Source organism: Otolemur garnettii, unplaced genomic scaffold (assembly GCF_000181295.1).
Source record: "Otolemur garnettii isolate 467f Iridium unplaced genomic scaffold, OtoGar3 scaffold00016, whole genome shotgun sequence".
NCBI lineage: Eukaryota > Metazoa > Chordata > Mammalia > Primates > Galagidae > Otolemur > Otolemur garnettii.
The window spans coordinates 21,610,310-21,633,272 of NW_003852411.1; the positions used below are offsets into that span (position 1 = coordinate 21,610,310).

The 22,963-nt window shown below is 37.9% G+C and overlaps 1 protein-coding gene and 1 pseudogene across 2 annotated transcripts; one reads left to right on the plus strand and one right to left on the minus strand.

Moving 5' to 3' along the window:
* Positions 1 to 1,209: 1,209 nt before the first annotated feature.
* On the minus strand, positions 1,210 to 17,633 carry FMO3 (flavin containing monooxygenase 3). Of its 2 annotated transcripts, none has more exons than XM_003785710.3 (9): positions 17,480 to 17,633; positions 16,411 to 16,560; positions 12,452 to 12,640; positions 8,900 to 9,062; positions 8,188 to 8,330; positions 6,288 to 6,487; positions 4,731 to 5,086; positions 2,550 to 2,622; positions 1,210 to 1,932 (listed from the first exon to the last, which is right to left on the minus strand). In XM_003785710.3, the coding sequence occupies exons 2-9, from the start codon at positions 16,540 to 16,542 to the stop codon at positions 1,590 to 1,592; spliced, it is 1,599 nt and encodes a 532-aa protein (XP_003785758.1). In that variant the 5' UTR covers positions 16,543 to 16,560; positions 17,480 to 17,633; the 3' UTR covers positions 1,210 to 1,589. The 2 variants fall into 2 exon arrangements, with proteins under 2 accessions (XP_003785758.1, XP_023366541.1); XM_023510773.1 differs by having other exon boundaries at positions 17,461 to 17,633.
* LOC111723812 lies at positions 9,967 to 14,657 on the plus strand (annotated as a pseudogene).
* Positions 17,634 to 22,963: the final 5,330 nt, after the last annotated feature.

Below are 22,963 nucleotides of genomic sequence, written 5' to 3' on the forward strand. Positions count from 1 at the left end.
CCATTCATGGGGGCAGAGCCTTTATCATCCAATCAGCTCTTGAAGGTCCCTCCCCTTCCATACTGCCACATCAGGGATTAAGTTTGAACATGAATTTTGGAAGAGACAACTATTGAAACCATAGTTTCATACAAAAAGTATTATAGAAATTGGATTATAGCAATTTACTATTCAATTTTATTTGTGTACTAGCATTTATAATAACAAATGAAATAAGCCTATGGACTGCATAAATTTTTGGTTACTTGATTCCTTTTAGGACACAGGTTTTCAAGAAAAGTTTGTTTCACTTAGCAATATGTGGGAATATTTCACACCCTAAAAGCAATATTTATTTATTTACTTATTTATTTGAGACAGGGTCTTATTCTGTGTCATAGTTCACAGCAGTCTCAAACTTCTGGAATTAAGTGATCCTCTTGCCTTAACCTCCCGAGTAGCTCGGACTACAGATACCTGCCACAATGCCTGGTTAGTTTTTATTTTTTATTTTATTTTTTCTATTTTTAGTAGAGACAGGGTCTTGCTCTTGCTCAGGATGGTCTTGAACTCTTGAGCCCAAGCAATCCACCCGCCTCAGCCTCCCAGAGTGCTAAGATTACAGGCACGATCCACTGTACCCTGCCTAAAAGCAGAATGTTAACTTTGTTACAATACATAATTAGGAAAAGAGAAAGATTTAAATTGCGTACAGCCCTCATGATAAATTTCAGCTTTAAAAATAAAAATATAAAGAAAATAACAGAAAAAAAGAAAGCATTAGATAAAAATGTGATCTTTTCCCGATATATATGTCATTTTCTTTGCTCTAAACTGTCAAAATTTAAAAATTATAATTATCAGAATTTTGATGACAAAAGGCAATATTGCTGATTTTAAAATAATATTTTAGACTTCTGGTACCTGAGAAGTTCAACCTCTACAGGTAGTATTAGACTTTGGTCACAGTTTTGGTAGAGTATTTAACTTTTAAAAAGATTTCCCTTCAGCTAAAATGCATATTTGGTCCTTGCTGCTGCCGCTGCTGCTTTCTGTTGTGGTTGTTGTTTTTCTGTTATATGTTGGAATATTTGTTTCCTTATTGAGAGTATAAATAAAATGAGTTACCTTGTGTTAATTTTCAACATAGACCAGGTCCAGGTGCTGTGCTTCTTGGCCAGGGAAGAGGAGGTCTTGCCTGGAGGATTGCTCCACAAAACAAAAATGAAATACAGTAGCCAGACTCTCCCTTTTATCCTGCAAATGGTTTGTAGATGTAGCTTGGGAATATCATATTATTTTGCTTAATTTGCTCTTTGTTTAAAGTTGAAGTGTTTATTTCAAACATTTTCTACAGGGGAAAAGAAATCATGTCAAAATGTTTCAGGAATGATTTAAATTAGACATAAAGAACACAGTTCTGATTACCAAGAGCCTACAGAGATGTGATTGATGCTCTTTTTAGATCATGCCATGATTCTTAAAGGAGCTTATTTAAAAAGGAGTAGGAGATGTGAGAAATCTTAATTTTTAAATAGGAAGTATTGTCGGTAACGTTCAGAAATTGCCTGAGTATTGTCGGTAACGTTCAGAAATCCTCGAGGGAACGATTAGAACAACACAAGGAAGACAGCAATTAACAGCATAGGAACAGCAAGGAGCTTGAGCCAATGGAAGAAGAAGCCTGGCTTCTGAAGAGTCCCAACAACTCTTGTCTTTGTGGGTTTCAATGTCCGGTCCCACTGGGTCAAGATGGCATCTCTGGCTCCTGGCCACTTCCCTGGGCCCACCAGCCTAAACTGGTAGGGGCTGCAAGGGCCGAAGAAAACTTCCACAGCCAATTTGGGATCTGTGAGGAAGAGCCACGGGATGTTGAGCTTTGCTCCAATGAAGGAGGCAAGTTCATCCATATAAACGATGTAATCTGTCTGGATGGTCTCACTGTTGCCAAACCTAGAGGTGGGAGAGGAAGCACCACAGTGGATGTCCGTAGTCTATGTAGAAACAAGAACAGGGAAAACGCCTCACGTGTTTTATCTGTGGGAATCAATGTCAATCTCTCCTGTAAGTAAAGGGCACAATGCTCATTTATCCTGTACTTTGTTGTTTTTCCAAAGAATTTTCATGTTGGTCTCATGTGAAACTCCTGCGATATGGCCAGGTTCCTAACAGGCCCACGGACTGTTACTAGTCCGTGGCCCAGGAGGTTGGGGACTACAGGGATAGGGAATAAAAGTTCACTTCCATGAGGCTTCAGACTCCTTTAGTTTCTAATCCTTTCTGGATCTACTTTCTGTGATACATTTCAGGAGCCATGGAACTCTAACACCATATAGTGTAAATTCTCAGCCCTATTCACTTTGCGTCTTGCACTTAACAGGACTTAATACAGTGTCAGGTGCAAGGTAGGTCTTTAATTACTATTTGTTGAATGAGAATGTAACTCACAGCTGTCATCCTAATGGACTATCCTAATTCAGGACTATTCAAAATCAAAACAGATTCAAGCATTCACAAACTCTGACTTTTCCATGGAAAGCCTAGACCCCCATTATAATAGGTGCTCTTACCACTTAAGCTTTCTCCCCATTTTCTCATCAATATCATCCATCATATCTTTCACAGAGGGCAAAGCACAAGTTCCTGAAAAAGAGGGACAGATAAGAGAATCATTAAATAAGTCTAGCCTAGGACCAGCCTCCAAAACTCCCCTCTAAATAATGATTTAGGAATCACATTAATATTTTTGTCTTCTGTCACCCTCCAGCAAAATAAAATCATGAGCAAATGAACAGGCAATCATTCTGAGAGACATACAGTTCTTTCTTAGTCTTCTCAGAATGGCTACTTGTCACAATAATTAAAAACCATTACCTAAATATCATAGGATCTTTGCTCTCAAGCTGGTTACCAGATATTTAAAATAAATTTCAGGGATTATATTCTAATCTCATGGTCATATTTTAAGAATGTTATCTAACAAATTAAAGCTAGAGGTGAATCAATGTCATTTTATCAAGACTTAAGGAAAAAAAAAACCTTCATAGGAAAAATCCTGCTTTGGCCAGAAAGGGGTATTTTTGGCAGATAAGATGTAGAATTCCTTGAAGCCCCAGGTCTTTCTCTAGAGAGCCAACAAGTCTTGAATGTAACTGAGGATATGGACTGTCCACAAGTCACCAAGGATGTAAGAGAGCCCAGGAAACCAGACCTGAGTTGCAGCTGCTCCAGGATTTCAGGCTGATATAGGTCTACAGAGCACTCTGAAACTCACACCAAAATATACTTTTGTGCCCAGAGATAATTTAAATTTAGGATGATTTCCTTGGTAATCTTGGAGTCACCTTGAATGAGATTAGAACTTCCAGTTCTCATCCCTGCCATCTTTATAAGAAGGGTCATTTAAACAGTTTTTATAGATAGGACCTGGTTCTAATCCTTGGAACCTGTCCTGATCTTGGGCATGAAAAGAAATTGGGAGAAAAGAAACAGTATTGGACAGTCCACCAGCTACTGTCCCTGGGTTGCTTGTAACTAGCGCCTCCAACCTGGTCCTCTTATTCTCCACTTGCCCTAAGACTGAGCCTCTGTCTTGTACATCAATTCCCTATCAATTGCCTTGTTTCTTTTCTTCAGAGTCCAAAGTTACACTTCTTGTCCTTGTGAGTGTAAATATCTCACCCTTCCTTTAATGCCAGTCTTTCTGGGCCTGACTCCTAAGTGGAAGCCTGTGTGGAATTTCATACAATCCGCTCCCTGAATACTTGGTCTTACATTCAGCACCTACCTATAACTCTATTTGTAGCTGGTTGTGAATCTGACCCTAGTGCCTGCTAGTGGAGGATGCTGCTGACTTCATTTCTAGACCTCAGACAAGTTTGTTGTGTCATTTCTCTTTAAGAATCAAGGACTCAGTATTACATTTTAGAGACTGACCATTTGGCATACCTAGAGACTTTCTGTCTTGAATGCTCCATTGCTTGTCCTTATCTACCAAATGGCAGGAAGATAACAGTAGCAGAGAAACCAATGGCTTTCCAGGAAACACATTTTCCATGACTGTGGATATCTAAAATTGGCTGGATATTGATTTGCAAATATTTATTTATTTATTTATTGAGACAAAGTCTCACTTTGTCAGACTCGGTATAGTGCTATGGCATCATAGCTCACAGCAACCTCAAACTCTTGGGCGCCAGTGATTCTCTTGCCTCAGCCTCCCCAGTAGCTGGAACTACAGGTGCCCACCACAGTGCCCAGCTATGTTTTAGAGATGGGGTCTCACTCTTTTTCAGGCTGGTCTTGAACTCCTGAGCTCAAGCAATCCACTGGCCTCAGCCTTCTAGAGTGCTAGGATTAAAAGTGTGAGCTACGGCGCCTGGCCCAGGACATCTTACCTTATTAATCTTTCAAGCAATGTAATTTTACTGAGCCTCAAAATCATAATTTTATAAATTTGTTGTGTACTTATGACAAAGAGCTCTATGTTCTTGAATTTAGTAAATGATCTCGGGTAATTCTCAGCTGTAAGAAGGTATAAGTCATAAAAACTCCTCTAATAATATCTTGTACTATTGCACATGATAATATGGTATAATATACTTTAAATTGCTTGTAAAACATAGCAACAAAAATATAGAATTATAGATTCTCAAAATTGGATGGTACCCTTGTAATTATTTTCAAAAAGACCCAACATTATTCTTGCTGTCATTCATCTTCCCCACTGATGAGCTTCTTTTTCTACTTACCTTTTATTACTAGTGCTGCCCAGCGGGCTTGGAGGTCAGCTGTGGGGATGGCAGCCCCAAGGGACTGAACAAGGCCAATTACTGCCATGGTTGGCTTCTCCAGTAGAGGAGGGAAGATGCCTTTAAACAAGGTGACTTCGTTGTTTCTGCTTTTGATGATAGAGTCATCGAGGAAGGGGTAGGCATAATTATAGCCTGTTGCAAAAAAGACACAGTCAATGGCCTCAAACACAGTCCCGTCCTCAAAAATGGCCGAGGTCTCTGTGAACTTCTTCACGTTAGGCTTAACAGACACGGTGCCGCACAGGATGCAAGCGGGGAGCTCATCATTAAACACAGGCTCTTTCCTCAGGGTTCTGCAGGAAAAATGGAGACAGTCATGACAACTCGAGTATCTCCCCTTCATTCTGTTGGCCCCCATGCCAATTGATGCAGAAAGAGAAAACTCCCCGAGATCTTTTTCCTGAGCCACTGAGTATTGCCGGTGTGGCTAAAGAACAAGACTGATGTGAAACATCATTGTAAAGCAAGAGAAGTCGCGATTTTCTCGCCTGATCTTCATTCTCTTGATCACCTTCTTTCTTTCCACAAAGCATTTTCCACTTCCAGAATAAACACCTGTACTCAGTCCCCAGTTAAAGCCTATTCCAGAAAAAATCCTAAGTTGTCCTGATGGCACTAGCCATGGCCCTTGCCCGCTTCCTTTTCTGCCCAGCGCACATCACCGTGTCATCTTCTGCCAATTGTTCTTGTCTGTTGCCCGCTACTTAGAATTTAGGCTCCAGGTTTTGGAGGACAGAGATTTTTGCCTGTTTCATTTAGTAATATGTCCACAGGATTTAACATAGGACTTGACACATACTAAATACTTTTAGGTATTTGTTGAATTAACGAATTCATTATGATATGAATTTGTTTATAACGTGGGTTTTTTTCCTCCATGGCAAAGCCGTGTCTTATGGGACCGGCTTGGAGGGTGTTACAGGAGAAAGTGAGGAGGAGATTGAAGGGGAAAGCAGTGTGGCCTGCCTGTGCCCGGCGGGAGGGCCAGTTAAGGGCCAGTTAAGTAATGAGAGTGTAGGACAGAGGAAATTCTCTTGCCATGCTTACCAAAGTGAGAGACAGCAGAGCAGGTGGCTCAGGGAGGGGGTTCTGGAATCAGCAGATCTTTATTTTTGATGCTGCTTCTATTTCCTTGCTGCGGGACTTTGGTAAAGTTATTGACTACACGGATCTTCAGTTTTCTCATCTCTAAAAAGGGGATACTGATAGAGCCTTCCTCACAGTCACAAACCTCGCTGAGGCTCTGACATGTATTAAGCGCTTGAAGCACGTTGACCATGATTATCATTACTCTCGGGACTAATGCCTGAACTATTATATAATGCTCCAGCTGTGGAAATCTAGTATGGAGGATTACAAAACAGGAAATCACTCCTAATTTTTTTCCTTTGATATCCATGGACATGTTTCGACTGGTTTTGGGTTGCAACACACATTAAAGGCTGTTGACAGAGGGAGAAGCAGGCTGCCAAATCACATTTAACTCTGTGTTACCCATTTAAAGGCATCAAGCCATAGTTCTCGTGCTTGAATCTGGCATTCATCTGTTTCACGTACAACCAGTCTGAGATGGCTGTCGGTAAGTTGTTCTTGAGGAAGGTTCCAAATCGAGTGACATATAACATGTCCCAAGGATAGCCATTGTCCCAGACCCGGCTCATCACCCAGGAGCCACTTCTGGAGCTGATGATGACCTTAAACAACACCAATTCAACCACAGACTTAGTGATTGTGTGTAGCAGACATTGTGACGTGCCCCCCGCCGCCCCCTTTGGGAATGGATTTATTACTCTAGCTGTTGAAAGTGGGCTGGAAGCCACCTCTCAGCCGTTAGTGTTCTTTGGGAAATGCTTTGGCTGAACAGCATTTGACCTCACTCAGGATCTTACACTGTCTGGGTTTCTTGCTCTCGGTGTTTGTTGATGCAGATGTGTAAAGGCTGTCCCTCACCCCAACTTGGGACAATGCCAAAGTATCATTCAGCTTCACAGTAAGGTAAAGGGAAGCTTCTTTCCCTTCTTGCATAGCTATGAATCCTGAAAGCTCTCCTAAACTAACTTCTAGAACTCTAATCTACATTCAGAGTCAACCTGACATTCAAGTCATTAAAATATATGACATAACTTGACTCTAATCTTTCTTTCCTGTCTTAATTCCTGTAGCATATCTGTTCTTGGAATCAGAAGGCTTAGCTTTCAGTTCTCTAAACATTTTGGTGGCTCAAATATTAATTTTCTCTATGATTTTCAAGAAGACAGCTGACATTCCTGGGCCTCAGTTATCTTTTCTGTAAAATGGTCATAATAAAACTCAATTACCTTCTTCCCACAATCAAAGGAGCTCATTTATATGGAGGCATCTGAGTACCATAATGCATCATAAAAATTTTTACTATTAAGAACCTCCATTCCAATAAGATGAACCTATAATAGTCAAATATGCAGTGGTCATTCTTATCTTCATACCTTTGCTCATGCCGTTTTCCTTTACTTGAACAGTCCCCTTGACAATCATATACTCTATATTTACACTTCAAGGACTGGTTTAGTTCTCCCTTCCTTGTGAGGCCTCCAGGCCTGGAATCATAGCATTTAGTGTCTGACTCACTTGTTTATCATTCATTCTAGTGGAAGCTCTTGTTTCAGTGCAAGAATCCTATCCTATCTGTTCCATTCTAGCATCCAAGCCACTGCTGGGCACATAGTAGACTCTCAATAAATAGCCATGGAATGAATACATGCATAAATGAATAAATAAATTAATCTCTATTGCTTAAATCACATTCCAATCTTTAATTCTAACAAGCACCAAAAGGAGGTTTAATTTTTATCTGTTTTACCATTGAGAAACCTGAAATTCGAGGGAATGAAGGACTTACCCAAGATTCTCAGAGTCATAACCTTAACCCTAAATCTGGTTTCACAGAGATTGATCACACTCATTAGGCTCCAAAAGTCTTGAGATTGTTGTATGACAATATCACTCCTGGCCAGTGTTCTGCCTGTCTCTAAGTCAGTGGTTCTAAACTTTCTTAATGCTGCAACCCTTTAATATAGATCCTCATGTTGTGGTGATCCCTAACCATAAAATTATTTTCGTTGCTACTTTATAACTGTAATTTTGCTACTGTTTTGAATCATAATGTAAATATCTGATACGCAGGATGTATTTAGGCAATCCCTGTGAAAGGGTCGTTCGACCCCCAAACGGGTCGCAATCCACAGAATGAGAACTGCTGTTCTAAGTGATTTAAAACCTTACATGCAGCTTAGGGAAGCTGAGCTTAGTTTTCACATCAGATACCCTCCCCCACCCTGTTTCATGTCACACCTTTCCAATGATAACTGTTTCTGTCTCTTTAGATACAGTCCCTTGAGTAACTGGGAAGTGGTACCTGTGCAGCTGTGTGGCTCAGTTCCGTGGCAATATCACAGCCTGAATTCCCCAGGCCAATCACCAGGACTCGCTTTCCCTTGAATGCACCTGGTTCTTTATAGTCCCTGCTATGGAAGCATTTGCCTTTAAAATCTTTTAATCCTGAGTGAAAAGTGAGAAACATGTGAATTAGTTTGTTTTTCATTGAAAAAAACCCAGAAGGCTGATGAGGCAGCGGTGGCTCATGTCTATAATCCTAGTACTCTGGGAGGCTGAGGCTGGTGGATTGCTTGACTTTAGGAGTTAGAGACCAGCTTGAGCAAGAGCAAGACCATCTCTAAAAACAAACAAACAAATAAACAAAAATTAGCTAGGCCTGTGTCAGGCATCTATAGTCCCAGCTACTGGGGAGGCTGAGGCAAGAGGATTGCTTGAGCCCAAGACTGAGGTTGCTGTGAGTTATGATGCCAGGGCTTTCAACCCCAGGGCAACTGAGTGAGACAGAGTCTCAAAATAAACCCCTCCAAAACAACCCCTAACTACTTTAACAAAAGTGATTTTGTGAGTCGATATACTGACAATAATATGGAATTTTAACTTTCCACATATATGAGATATAAAAGAAGTATATTTTAATTTGACCTGTTTCTACTTTGAGGGAAAAAAAATGACATCATCAAGATATTCATTCTTCCCTGATGTATAGAGAGCAGTTTGAATTTTCACATTACCTGGAAAGGATTCTTTTGGAAGGTGGGGGTACACGTGATGTCCAGAACAAACCATTACAGCATCAAAGATGGCTGATTCTTTTTTGCCATCTTTTTCAGTGATAACTTCCCATTGGCCGGTAGTTGAGAAATCAGGACGTTTATTTATACTGGACACAAATGTCTAAGAGAAATATAGAAAGAAATATTTTCTATGCTAGCAAGTAGAATTGACAAAAGTAATATGAAAAAAGTAGTGACTTAGGAAAAATGCTGAATTCGTTGTTGAGGCACATGTTACAAATTTAAAATCCCCCCAATAAAACAGAACACTAAATTTAAATATATACACACAATATATACATGTGTATACATATAAATGTATACATGTGTGGATATTATATATATATCTGTGCATGGCTTTTTGTGCATGACTAATATTTTCTGCAGTACAAGAGTGACACCCCTAGGAGACAGGACAGTGAATTCAGTTTATAGTGTACAAAAGGTGCACACCACCTATAGTACATAATTTGGTGGGCACTAATTTTTGTAACTACCACCCTCTAGCCATTTCATTTTTAATGTTATTATTGTCTTAAAATAAAATATTTTCTCTATTTTAAGGATACATGTTTTTCTCAAATCTTACTACCACTTAACAAAGCTTGTTAAAGTATACATTCCTGGATCACACTCCCAGATGTTTTAGTTCAGTAGGTTGGGGCAGGGCATGAAAACTTAAGTTACTAAAAAAGCCCAGGTGATTTTGAAGCTACTTGGGCAGCTCTTGACTAAACAACTGCCTGCTAGTGTGCTCCTTCTTTAAAAAAAAACTTTCAGACCCTACAATCCCACTACTAGGGATCTACCCAGAAGAAAAAAAATCATATTATCATAAAGACATTTGCACTAGATTGTTCACTGCAGCTCAATTTACAAATGCCAGGAAGTGGAAACAACCTAAATGCCCATCAACTCAGGAATGGATTAACAAAGTGTGGTATATGTATACCATGGAATACTATACAGCCATAAAAAGATGGTGACTTTATATCTTTTGTATTAACCTGGATGGAGTTAAAGCACATTCTTCCTGGTAAAATATCCCTAGAATTAAAAAGCAAGTATCCAATGTACTCAATACTAATATGAAGCCAGTACATGATATAATTCACGCCCACATGGGAGAAAAACTCATTTCCATTCAAGGTGAGGAGAGGGAAGAAAGAACAGAGGGGGATCGGTGTGCTCCCACTTAATGGGCACAATGTAAGGGTGTATGGCACACCTTTGGGGTGCAGAATACAACTACAAGATGGGCTGTACCTCATAAATTCAACTATTGTGACCTGGTTGTCTATATCTTTGCATTAACTTAAAATTAAAAAAATTATAATAAAAAACAAAAATAACTTTCAGTTCTTCTGATTATATTGGAAAGACAACCTTCATTTGATATTAATTGTTCTTCAAAACTTTAGGATGTGGTTATTTCATACATACATATTGGAGAATGTACACATATGTAACATTTTTACTTCTTATGAAATATATTAATAAAATGAGCCCTTATAAACTCATAGGATCATGCACATCATTTGAATAACTCTGATATTATTTACTTAGTTACCCTTTTATAAATGATACCTTTTTAAATTATAATTTGTTTGTTGCTGGTTTATAGAAATGCAATTGATTTTTATATATGGATCTTATATAACATACTTTGTCTAATGTTTTTTGTATTGTCATTAATTTTAATAATTTGTAGATTATTTGGGGTTTAGTCAGTGAGATATCATTTATAATAATGATGCTTTCTCTTTATTTATTGTCATTCCCTCTATTTTTTTATTTATGATATTGTTTCTTAGATTTCTTAAGATTATTGAAAATAAATAATAAAAATAAGTGATTTTTATGTGTTCTGGACTTCAAGGGGAATGCTTCTAACTTTTCACTACCAAACACAGCATTGTCCGGTAGTAATATAATCTGAGCAACGTATGTAATTTTAAATTTCTAGTAGTTAACATAAAAAGTAAATGCAGTAGTCATTGTAAAAAGTGAAGCAACATATAATTAAATCTAATTCTATCTGATATATTAATGTTTCAATATTTAATCAAATAATTTTTTTTTGTATTTTTTAGATAGTCTGTATCTTATACATAGAGCACATCTCAGTTTTGTGGCTAATGGTACCATAATGAGAAGTGCAGATTTAAGCGCTTGTGTGTGTTTTGATGAATAAAGAAAATGCCCTTCTAATCTTAGTTTGGTGACAGTTTTCTTTTTTTCTTTCTTTCAAGTACAAATCAGTGTTAAATTTCAGTGTTAAATATCTCCTTGAATTTGTTAAATAAACATGGTTTTCTGACTGTCACAGGTTTTCGTAGGAAATTATATGTTTATATTTCATAATGTTAAAATACTCTCACATCCTCAACTCAATATAGGCAGTTAGTCTTTTTAAATACTTTGTTGAGTTCATTTTGGAAGGATTTTTGCATGAGTTTTCATGAAGGAGATTGGCCTGTAGTTTTTCTACTTCACATTATCCTGTCTGCTTTTGATATCAAGGTTATCATTTTATAGAAAGAGTTTGGAATCATACTTCCTTTTCTAATTTCTGAAAGAGTATATAAAATACTGATAATTTGTTCACTGCAAATTTGAAAGTACTCATCTATGGAAGTGTTGACTTTCTTTATGGGAAGATTTTTAATTTCTAGGTCAAAAGAACTATGAATCATCAAGGACTATTCAGGCTTTCTACTTCTTGAGTGAAATTTATAAAATGTTTTTAAGAAAAGAGTTAACCAATTTAAAATATTATCTTGCAAACATTTTTATAGTATTTAGTCTGCGTCTATTTTGTCTATCTTTTCATTTCCAATATAACTTATTTGTGCCTTTGCTATTTTTTTCTAAAACTACCAGCGATTCATCTGATGTTTATTTTATTAGAATATTTGAAGAATAATTTTTTAATTTTGTTACCAGGCCTTATTTTCTATTTTATTAATTTCTTTTTATTATCTCCTTCATTCTGTGTCCTTTGAGTTTATTCTGCTTTTCTCTTACCAATTTATTGAACTTCCTTACCTTATTAATTTTTAATCTTTTCCCCTTTCTAATATATGCATTTATGTTTAAAATTTTCTTGAAAGTATAGCTTTTTATGTTTCTCACAAATAGTGATATATAGAATCTAAATTATTATCAGTTATATTTTTAAATTCTCATTGAAATTTCTTCTTTGACTTGTATATTATTTAGGAAAAAAAGAAGTTTTAATTTCCAAATTCATGGCTATTTTACATTTTTTTGTTATTGATTTACAAATTAGTGGCCTCTTGACCTGAGAACTATATGCAGTCAAATTTTATAAATTTCCTTTATATTCTTAAGAAGATATATTCTCTAAATCTAGAGTTAGAGAGACCATACTGTTAAAAATGTTGACAAATAAGAAAGGGATAGTGAAAAGTAACAAATGAAAATTCAATAATAGACATGGACTTCCTCATCATTATGCCAAAAGCTAATTTGTTGATAGCATCTTACCTTGAATTGTATGTATTTCAGGAGCTTCTTTTCTTTGGCAAATGCAGTGATATATTCCTGGATCTTGCTATTGTGCATAAAGTTGGGAAAGTCATCAGGATATGGAAAGTCTGGGAAGCACATCATCTCTTTGGAAGAATTAGTAAAGACCGATTGGTAAATGCTTGCCCTGCCCTCCTCTGCATGGTCCTGTGAATGTACAGTTTGAAATGGAAGATAGTTGGTAAAAAAAAAAAAAGAAAAAGAAAAAAAAATACTGATCATGTTTGGGGCCAATTCCAAGTAATTACAATTATTCCTTGGTGTCTGTGGGGGACTGGTTCCCCTGTGGATATCAACATCTGGGATGCTCAAGTCTCTTAAATAAAAGGGATTTTAGTATTTTCATATAACCTATGCATATCCTCTAATATACACAGGGTCAGACAAAGTACAGGCTTGGGGTGGTCGGCGGGGGTGGCACGGGCAAGGCACTGCTCACCACCCATTCCTCCAGTTCTATTTTGTAACGGATTAGGATCCAACCATTGAAGATTCTTACACCAAGCGTGTGTGATAGATGACAGAGCAGCCAGCTAGATATTTTAGATACAGCAGGACAAGAAAAGTTTGGGCCATGAGAGAACAGTATCTGAGGACTGGTGAGGGTTTTCTGTTGGTCTTCTCAGTCACAGATAGAGGCAGTTTTGAAGAAATCTGTAAGTTTCAAAGACAGATTCTCATAGTAAAGGATCATGATGAGTTTCCAGTGATTTTAATTGGTAATAAAGCAGAGCCGGGTCATCAAAGACAGGTAACACAGGAAGAAGGACAGCAGTTAGTGTGACAGCTTAAGGTAACATAGGTGGAGGGATCGGCAAAGAGTAGGATGAATGTAGATCAAGCTTTCCATGAACATGTCCAGGTTAGAAGGAAATTTCAAGAGCAGGAATGTCCTCCTTCACCAGAACCAACGCGGAAAGAAAAAGACAAGAAAGGCTGTTGATGTTTCATTGTCTAGAATGCCTCAAGTTTTAGCTACCAAAGCCTCATCATGTCCTCTCCTTACAGTTTACATCATGTTGGTACCTTTCTAGCCTTAGACGAATGTTCACCTTATTAGTCTTAGACCAAGAAGCTGGCTAATCCCATCTGTGAAGCTAATACAATGGCCATTTCCACACAGATTTAAAGGAAACACTAAGGCTGCTTCAAAGATTACCTGATTCCTTTTAAATATGTTTATATCGACAGACACATTCTTTTTTAAAGCGTTTACATTTTAATAGAGATGAATCAGTTTTGGAACTTAAGCTGTCTGCCAGGCGGAAGACCCAGGTTGTGAAATAATTTTTAACTTCTGGAATCTTACTGCCTACCGTTATTCTAAATAGACATATATGGAGTTTTTTTTTTTTATTAAATGTGAATTTTTGCCTGTCTTTAAAAATTTCAGTGTCAACTTTAGTTAACCTTAAATACACTGAATTGAATCTACATAAGTGAGACATCTCAGACCTTTATGGATGCTATAGCTTTTGTTTTCCAGTGGCCAAAATACCAAATGCCTATTGTATTCATAGATTAAAAACCGGTTATAAAAACCTTTGTTATTACTCCTATTCTTGAAGAGGACTTGCCTATTCTGGATTTAGGATTATATTTGACTTGCCTATTCTGGACTTGGGCATTTCAGTGTACTTGGTTTTTTTGATTTAACTCTTTTCACAGTCATGCTAAGGGTAAAAGTGAGTGATATCTGTCTGTCTTCCTTTTCAAGTATTTCTGGATAAACTGTTTTTGTTTGATGTGATATAAAATATGGAATTGATCTTTCCAGGGTCAGAGATGATAAATGTTTTTGCTATATACTTTTATACATTATTTTCTCATCAAACTAGTTAAAAAGTATTTTCATATGTTTGTAAGCAAATGTGCTTTCACAGCACACCTTGTAGTTATGTAAAGATATGTATTTAGTTCTCACTCTTCACTTTTAACTGACAAAAAAAAAATGAACAAAAAAGCTGAAACTACACAAACTGTGGTAGAGCTTTTACTTGCTGGTCTGGTTCTGGCCAGTCACATATCTACTCAAGAAACCTTCCCAATAGAGTACAACAGGATGGACTCTGAAATCAGTTTCAATACCCCCTACTAGATATTGACTGTTACATCAAGTTTTAAGTGTGTAAATTTTTTTTTTGAGACAGTCTCACTATGTCACCCTCAGTAGAGTGCCGTAGCATCGTAGCTCACAGCAACCTCAAACGTTTGGGCTTAAGTGATTCTCTTGTCTCAGCCTCCCAAGTAGCTGGAATGACAAGGCCGCCACAATGCCCCACTATTTTTTTGTTGCAGTTGTCATTGTTGTTTAGCTGGCCCGGGCTGGATTGGAACCCACCAGCCTGGGTGTATGTGGCAGGCGCTCCACCCACTGAGCTGTGGGTGCTGCCATGTGTAGAGCTTTTAATTGACAATTAGTATAACTGTGGATGGTTTCTGATTTTGCTTTGAATTCTGTGGATTGTATTTAAACAATTCAAAAGTATGTTCCTGATTCTCAGATACTAAGTGATATTACACAGTTGTCACTTTTATTGAACGTGTACAACAGTCCTATGAAGTTTGTAAAGCACACCCTGTATAGCTTCAGGTGCTAGAATTAAAATTGATCTACTTTCATAGTAAATAAATAAATAAATAAATAAATCTTAAGTAAAAAAAAATGTAGGCTGGAAAGAAAGGCAAGCTTGAACTGAAGTCTCCACTGTTTACCAGCTGTGTAATTTTTTTTCTTTTGGTTTTAAGCTTCAGATAAATTTGTAAAAGAAAAACTCATACCTAATTGATAGGATTATTATAAAGATAGAATTAAATGGGAAATCATTTGACTTATTAAAACGTGGTCAATGAATTGGCCCTAAGGGTCATCAATATGCTAATTTGAAGCCCTGTCAGCCATTCCAATAACATACCCTAGGCTCCACAACATTGTACAAAATGCTAGGTGGTTTCCAGAGTTCTTTACAGTATACAACATTTCTATATTAGTAGGAATAATAGCTCATGTCTTTATAATATTTAAAGAACTTTATAGATACTGTTTCATTAAACATAAGGTTTTTATTGAGGCATATAAAATTTAATACTGATTGTGTATATGAAGAAGAAATAGTGGCTTAAAGTGTCCCATTTTAGATGATCTTCCTTAATCTTCATATATAAGTGGGCTTATGAGAAGAAGAATAAGATGGATGAGACTGGCGTGGTCCCACAGTGTAGAGATATTGATGGAACAGAGAGCATAGGGAAGCTCTCACACCTGCTGTAGTCCAGCAATGCACGAAGTGATTAAACAAGTGCAGGCATGAGTGTTTGCTGATAGAGCCCTTATTATAAATCCACAGAAACAAAGGGGAGTTGAACAACTTCAAAGCACTATGTTCTATTCTTGGTGGTTTTTGCAGCTCTCTCCATTATGTGGTTTCATAAGAGGAAAATTAGCGCCTGAAACTTTAAACTCTGTGATCTGAATCACTAAGAAGACCTTTGGTAACTTCAAAAAAGAATGAAAAATCATTTAATTTTGAAATGAGTAAGTAACTCATTCAATTATAATTGCATAAACCTAACCACTATGGGCCACACATTTTATGTCTTATTGGCTCATATCATTAACAATTTATCAGAGGTGAATTCTGTACACAGAAGCCTGCTAAACCCTAATTTACTAATTTACGAATTGTCTAATTGTCTTCCCACTTGTGAAAAGGATGTTTCCAACCTGGATGGAAAGGATCCAACCAAAAGGATGCTTGCAAAAAGGATACTTTCCTCCTCATGTTGTATTCTGTGGATTCCAAACCTAACTGCCGTGGTAGCAGGTTTGGAAGCCTTGTTCAAGAAACATTTTCTTGTACACTTCCCAACTCACTTTCCAACTCATGTCCCATCTATTGCCATGATGCCCTACTTACAGAGTATTTCCATAGGCCCCCGATGTCGTTGCTCCTCTCAAAGCAGGTAGGCTCCAGCCCCTCTTCCACACAGCTCCTGATGGAGGCCAAGCCACTGACACCTGCTCCAATGATGGCGACTCTCTTCCCCATGGTTGCCTGTGCAAAGGCCTAGGGAACATGTCCAGGAACAGGAATGTGAAAACTTACTTATTTACCCACTTATTTATTTATTTTAGCTTCACTCTTCGGTTTAATTGAAAACTAGACTTTTACATCCAAGAAAAACACAGTTTGGAATTTCTTTTAGTCATCTACAACTACGTTTTGCATTTTTCTCTAATTTCTAAAAAGAATGTTCCTTTTTTTTTCTGAACAAAGAAGCATTTGGTTTTCAGTTAGCTTTCCAAAATTAAGAGTCTAATGATCAGCACATATGTTTATCTTTTTAGCTTTTAGCTTTTTGCTATTTTCTCTCTGCCAAAGAAAGTATGTGGGAGAAAGAAAAGGAGATTCACAACTAAAACACATATATCCATACATCTACCCACCCGAGTATATACATATGCGTGGACATGTGAGTGAAGAAACAAATATGTAATACATGTATATCTACATACACACACACACACACACACTTCTATTTTCTCTCTGACACAAGATTTGATGAGGAACAAGGTTCAGCATGCTGGGTAGTCGCCCTCTTTCTTTCCCTAATAATATTATTCTCAGTCAAAAAGAAAAGTCAAGCCCTACCCTAAAAACAACTTCTCCCCCTTTGCTTCCAACCCTAATTTCCATTTCCTTCTAAGCAAATTACATTTCCTCACCCTTTCCTGTTCCTGGCACCATCCTTAGGCTCTACCACTACTTCTCCCATTTTTTCTTTTTTAGACAAAAATCATAGATTTGCCTGGTAAAATCACGATCCATGATTGTCAGAAACAAATGAGCCACCTGCCTGCGCTGTGTGCCCTTCTCCTTCCAGCCACGTGTGCTACCAAACTGCAGCTTGCCCCCTCCCCGTTTATCAAGCCCACTCTCCTCCCTCTCAGCCCTTCACAATATCACCTGTTTTTTCTTTTTCTACCTTTTCCCTGTCTTCCTTTCTTCTGTATGTCCAGGTCCTGTTCAAGTTGTCTGGGTAGTTGGAAAGAGAAAACGCGTTCTGAGCCCACACTCTGGGGATTAGTGGCAAGTGGGAGGAACTTTTAAAGAGGTAGTCATTGCTTGGTGCACTACCAGGTGAACTGGTGAGCTCACTCCAAGGCCTGGTGATTGGGGTGGGGCTGGGGATCTGGCCAGTCCCCGTGGTTGCCCAGTTTTGCTTTCTTGTTGGTTTTGGTAAACACAATCTACTGGTTATATTCCTGGACCCATGGCCTGGGAGTCAAGGTAGACTGTCCCCAGTGATTTTACAGTTCTCACCCCCATTTCTCCACACCATTTTATTATGTGCTATTTCCAAGTTTACCTTATTTCTTCTTTCCTACTTTTTTTGGTGGGTACATCTTAGTAGTTTTCCAAACATTAGAAAATGAACTATTTAGCTGAGATAGCCCAGCAGCAACAATGGCTTTCCAACACACTTTCTCCTCATGTCCTCTTTTGATATTTGGGGTCTGTGTTTCTCAAGTTGGCATTTCATTATTTCTGAGGACAGTGTGTGATCATAGAAAAGATCCAATTTTATACATTGATCCGTTAGTTCCATAGTTTCTTTCTACCAGATGAAATTAGTACCGCTAAGGTGGAAGAAGGGCAGATGATGAGAAATTACTTAACTGTATAATGTATGTTACTTGGGGATGGATATCCTAAGAGTCCTGACTGGACCACTATCCAATTATGAGTGTAACAAAATATCACACGTACCTAATGTATTTGTCCAAGTAACACAACAAAAATTAGTACCACTTAAAATTATATTGTCCCTAGGACTAAATAAATGGCACCTAACTTCCAGTCATGAAATATAGTGAAATTTCTAAAAATTGTTTATCTATCAACCATATTCCTCTATCACTTGAAATCAATGACATTCTGTTCTATTGTTCAGTTAGTCCCTTCATTAGGCAGGTGATATTCAGCATAAACTGGTATCTCTAATTCTTGAGGATTTGCACTTTTATATTTTTTGGAGCTAGTAAACTTCATTTCTAAAGTAAGCCTGGTGAAGTAAAGAGTCAGAGAGACTTTGAATCACTTATAGCTGCGTGGTCCTGGGGCGTGTCACTTTACCTCTTCAGTTCTGAGTTTCTTCATTAATAAAATGGGAATGCTACACTACTATCCAGTTGGGTTGTTGCAATGATTCGAGGATTAGAGTATACACACACACAACACACACATATATACAGCCATTTATACATATATACATATGCATATACAAAAACTTGGCATGTAGTTAGAATTTAACAAATGGTAACTGTGTGTTGTTGGTAAAAATTAAAAAAAAAATTGCAGGTTCATTACATTTTCCAAGGCTACAATTCAGATGACATGATTTTATCTTCTCTCATTTTACATAGAACTCCCTTTTAGTTTTTATTTTGTTTTGCTTTATTTTTATTTTTATTTTTGAGGCAGAGTCTCTCTTTGTCACACTTGGAGAGTGTCACGGCATCATAGCTCACAGCAACCTCAAACTCTTGGCTCAAGAGATCTTTTTGCCTCAGCTTCCCAACTAGTTGGGAGTAGAGGTGCCTGCCACAACACCCGGCTAGTTTTTCTATTTTTAGTAGAGATGGGCGTCTTGCTCTTGCTCAGGCTGGTCTCCAACTCTTGAACTCAAGCCATCCACCTGCCTCAGTCTCCCAGAATGCCAGGATTACAGGCGTGAGCCACAACACCCAGCCACTCCTTTTGAGGTTTTAGTGCTACATAAACTATAATGTAAAGGAAAGATGGTAGGTACCTTGAGAAGCAATTTTATTGCTGTATCCTTGTTCATCTCAGGATGGGGAGGACTCACCCAATTCTACGATGGCCTCTGGTCTTTACGCTCTTTAAGAGATGCAAAGGCCACTGTTCTCTGTGCTGCCTTTTGTGGGAATAGACTCTAAGCGGTAGGCACATTTATGAGCCCTCTCTTTAATGGAGCCGTTGCTTGCCATGGCTTTCTGTAAAGCCCCTCTTTCATCTTCAGAATCTTAAATACCCAGTCTCTGGTTGGGAAAGTCTCCCTGCTTCATTGTCCCCCGTGAATCCCTCCCACAAAGAAACCTTCCTTCGTGCATGGCTGCCAAATTAGTACTGCTGCCGGGGGATATGACTGGAAGACTTCATATTCTGTCAACTTGAGTCAGATTGTCCTCATAGTCCAAAGAAGTTTTTTGTTTTCTTGTTTTCTGATTGGCTTTTTAGAGGCAGGGCATATATCTCTTGAGACATTATGTTGTCATGGCTGATGATGTGTTAATATAATGGGTGAAATGCTTATGTAAAATGATGGTGGCTTTTGGATATTCAGACTTTATTATCAAATCTCTTATGAAACATTCCAAAGACACAGCCCCTTTGTGGTCCACATTCGGAAACCAGTATCTCAAGAAGGATCTGGTGCACTACACTAGGTGCAGACAGTTCTCAGTCGAGCTTAGACCGTTCATTTTACCTTCTGCTACAGATTTAAGAAGTATCCCATCCATTTTTAGTTTCACAGCCTGATGAATGCTGTGTTTACTTCCAAAGCTATATCTTTTGTATATTTTCAGCTATCTGTGTCATGTATCTGTGGGCTTTAAATCACTGATGTAAAATTACATAATAATGCTCCCTTTCATAGGCTTTTCAGTTGTTAATTTCAATAACGATGATGGTGATGTTGATATAGTAATTTCACTCTGGGGAATATGTTCTACAGAAATACAAATATAAGTGAGTTTCAACAAATTGTGTAAAGACGTTTATTTCAATGATGTTCAATGTGACAAAATGAATGCTTTTTGTTAGAGACATGGATAAATGATTTTATTTTCTCCATGGAATATTCTGCAAGTACTAAAGAGCATGAATTAGAGCTATAACAGATAATTTGGAGAAACATCCCATGAAATTGTTGGAAAGGAAAAAGCAACATGTAGAAAAGTACTTATAATATCCTAACTTCAAAAATATTTAATTTTTTTATTGTATGTTTATTTATTTACTTTTGAGACAGAGTCTTGCCGTCACCCTGGGTGGAGTGTCATGGTGTCATCATAGCTCACAGCAACTTTAAACTCTTGGGTTCAAGAGATCCTCTTCTCTCAGCCTCCTGAATAGCTGGGACTACAGGTGCCCGCCACCACGCCCAGCTAGTTTTTCCAGTTTTAGTAGAGACGAAGTCTTGCTCTTGCTGAGGCTGGTCTCAAACTCCTGAGGTCAAGGGATCCATCCACATTGGCCTCCCAGAGTGACAAGGTTATAGAGATCAGCCACTGTGCCCAGTCTCCAATGATTCTTTTAAAATTTCTGTATAAACGTTAACACAAACACTCATATCATCTGTAAAGGATTCTGGTCAAAGAGAAAAACATGAATGGATATGTATCAAATTGTTAATATGCTTTACCTTGAGGAATAATCACAATGTGGGTAGATGAATGGATGAAGATTAAATAAATAAAATAGAAAAAGAAAGTTACTAAAAATATAAATGTCTTAACACAATAACTAAGAGAATGCTGTGAAGGTTATGTTGACTAGTTTGATGAAAGCATTTCAGATTGTGTGTAAAACTGGCACATTGAACCTCATGATTGCATTCATGTACATAGCTATGATTTAATAAAAAAAAAGAAAAAAAGAAAAAAAGATACTAAAAGCAGTTTGATAGGGAAAAACAAAATAAAAATATTTCAGAACTTAGATAATAAAAGTCTAGCTCTGATCCTGGAATAGACAAGCAGTTGCAAATTAAAACAGGAATCTGAGACAAAATTTGGCAGTAATTCACTGTGATTTTTGACCCCTGGATGCCCTGTTGAGAAACACCCCCTGAACATCAGAGTTGACATTAGACAGAGAGTGGTCACCTCACTTGTTGTTCTTGTACAAAAGGTCAAAGTCTCTGTGCTAGGGGCTCATAAGGCCAGCTCCTACCCTAGGAGCAGGAAAACCAAAGGGACTGTGATTAAGGGAAATACGTGAAGAAGAGTTTATTTTACAGCACTGAGTTCCCATCTGAAAAGTTTCATGGCAGTTGCTGTGGTTATAAGTCACCAGGAAAATGCCAGCAGTTGCCTGAGCCTTGCAGAGCAGGAGCCTTATGGAATAAGAAAGATGGCTTGTTGAAGGGAGAGGCTTTGTCACTGTTGTTTTGTTGGGGAGAGCAGAGATGAGGAGACAAGATAGACTTTTGAACCCCATTCCATTTTCCAGATCCTATCAGCCATAACTGGTCTGGTGTATAAGGGTCCAAAAAGAACTTCCCAGGCTGGGTTTGGACCCAAGGGGATCAGGGACAGTAGTTAGGAGTTCACACTAGAGAAGCTGAGAGTGAGGGGCCAGCCAGGAACACACAGCAAGGCAAAAGAGGAAGCCAGACGGGAGCCCCATTAGTTGATGTTGGCCTGATGCTCATGTCTGCATTTTAAAACAATAATTTTCTTTCTTTCTTTCTTTTCTTTTCTTTTTTTTTTTTTTTGAGACAGAGTCTCACTATGTTGCATGAGTCTCACTATGTGGCATCACAGCTCACAGCAACCACGTATTCTTGGGCTTAAGTGATTCTCTTGCCTCAGCCTCCCAAGTAGCTGGGACCACAGGTGCCTGCCACGATGCCCGGCTATTTTTTTTTGTTGCAGTTGTCATTGTTGTTTTAGCTGGCCTGGGCTGGGTACGAACCCACCAGCCTCGTTGTACGTGGCTGGCGCCATAACCACTGTGCTACGGGCGCTGAGCCAAAACAATAATTTTCAGAAGTTACTTTCCACTTAGAATCATATAATTTTAGAATTTTATATGAAAGAACTTTAAGGGTTAAATTTCTGAATGGTCTCAGTATGACATTTTGAGCACAGCAATTTTTCATTATGTTGGATCATCCTTTACTTTGCTACATATTTAGCTTGCCCAAATATGACAATAAATCATCAATAAATGTCAGTGAAAACTCCCTGGCATTAGAAAAATTAAAAATAAAACTGCCTCCATATATCTTCAGATGCTTCTATGGGGGAAGTATTGCTGCCACTGAGACCACCTTAAAGATCTCTTCATCAGAGAACAGCCACCCCCCTGCCCGTTTAAGCATGCAACTTAGCATTTCCTAGTATGATAAAGGTTAAAGCAGTTATATAATCTCTGTTTATAGCAAAGTTATTTTTTTCTTTTATTCCTAGGGATTACTTAAATTCAAAGAAATCTCTGTTTACTTTGATTTCTGAACTTTCTCTCTATTCATTATCTACAATGTCTTAGTTATCATAATTCATTGCATATTTTTTTTCTAAAAATAGATGATAGATTTTTACAGAATATAGGAGTCATGTGTCATAGTTTTACTAGGACTTTCCTTAGCACCCAGGACAAGGCCCCATCTGCAAATAGGCTCTCACAAAATTATTCACTGAATGGTCCTAAGTTTTAG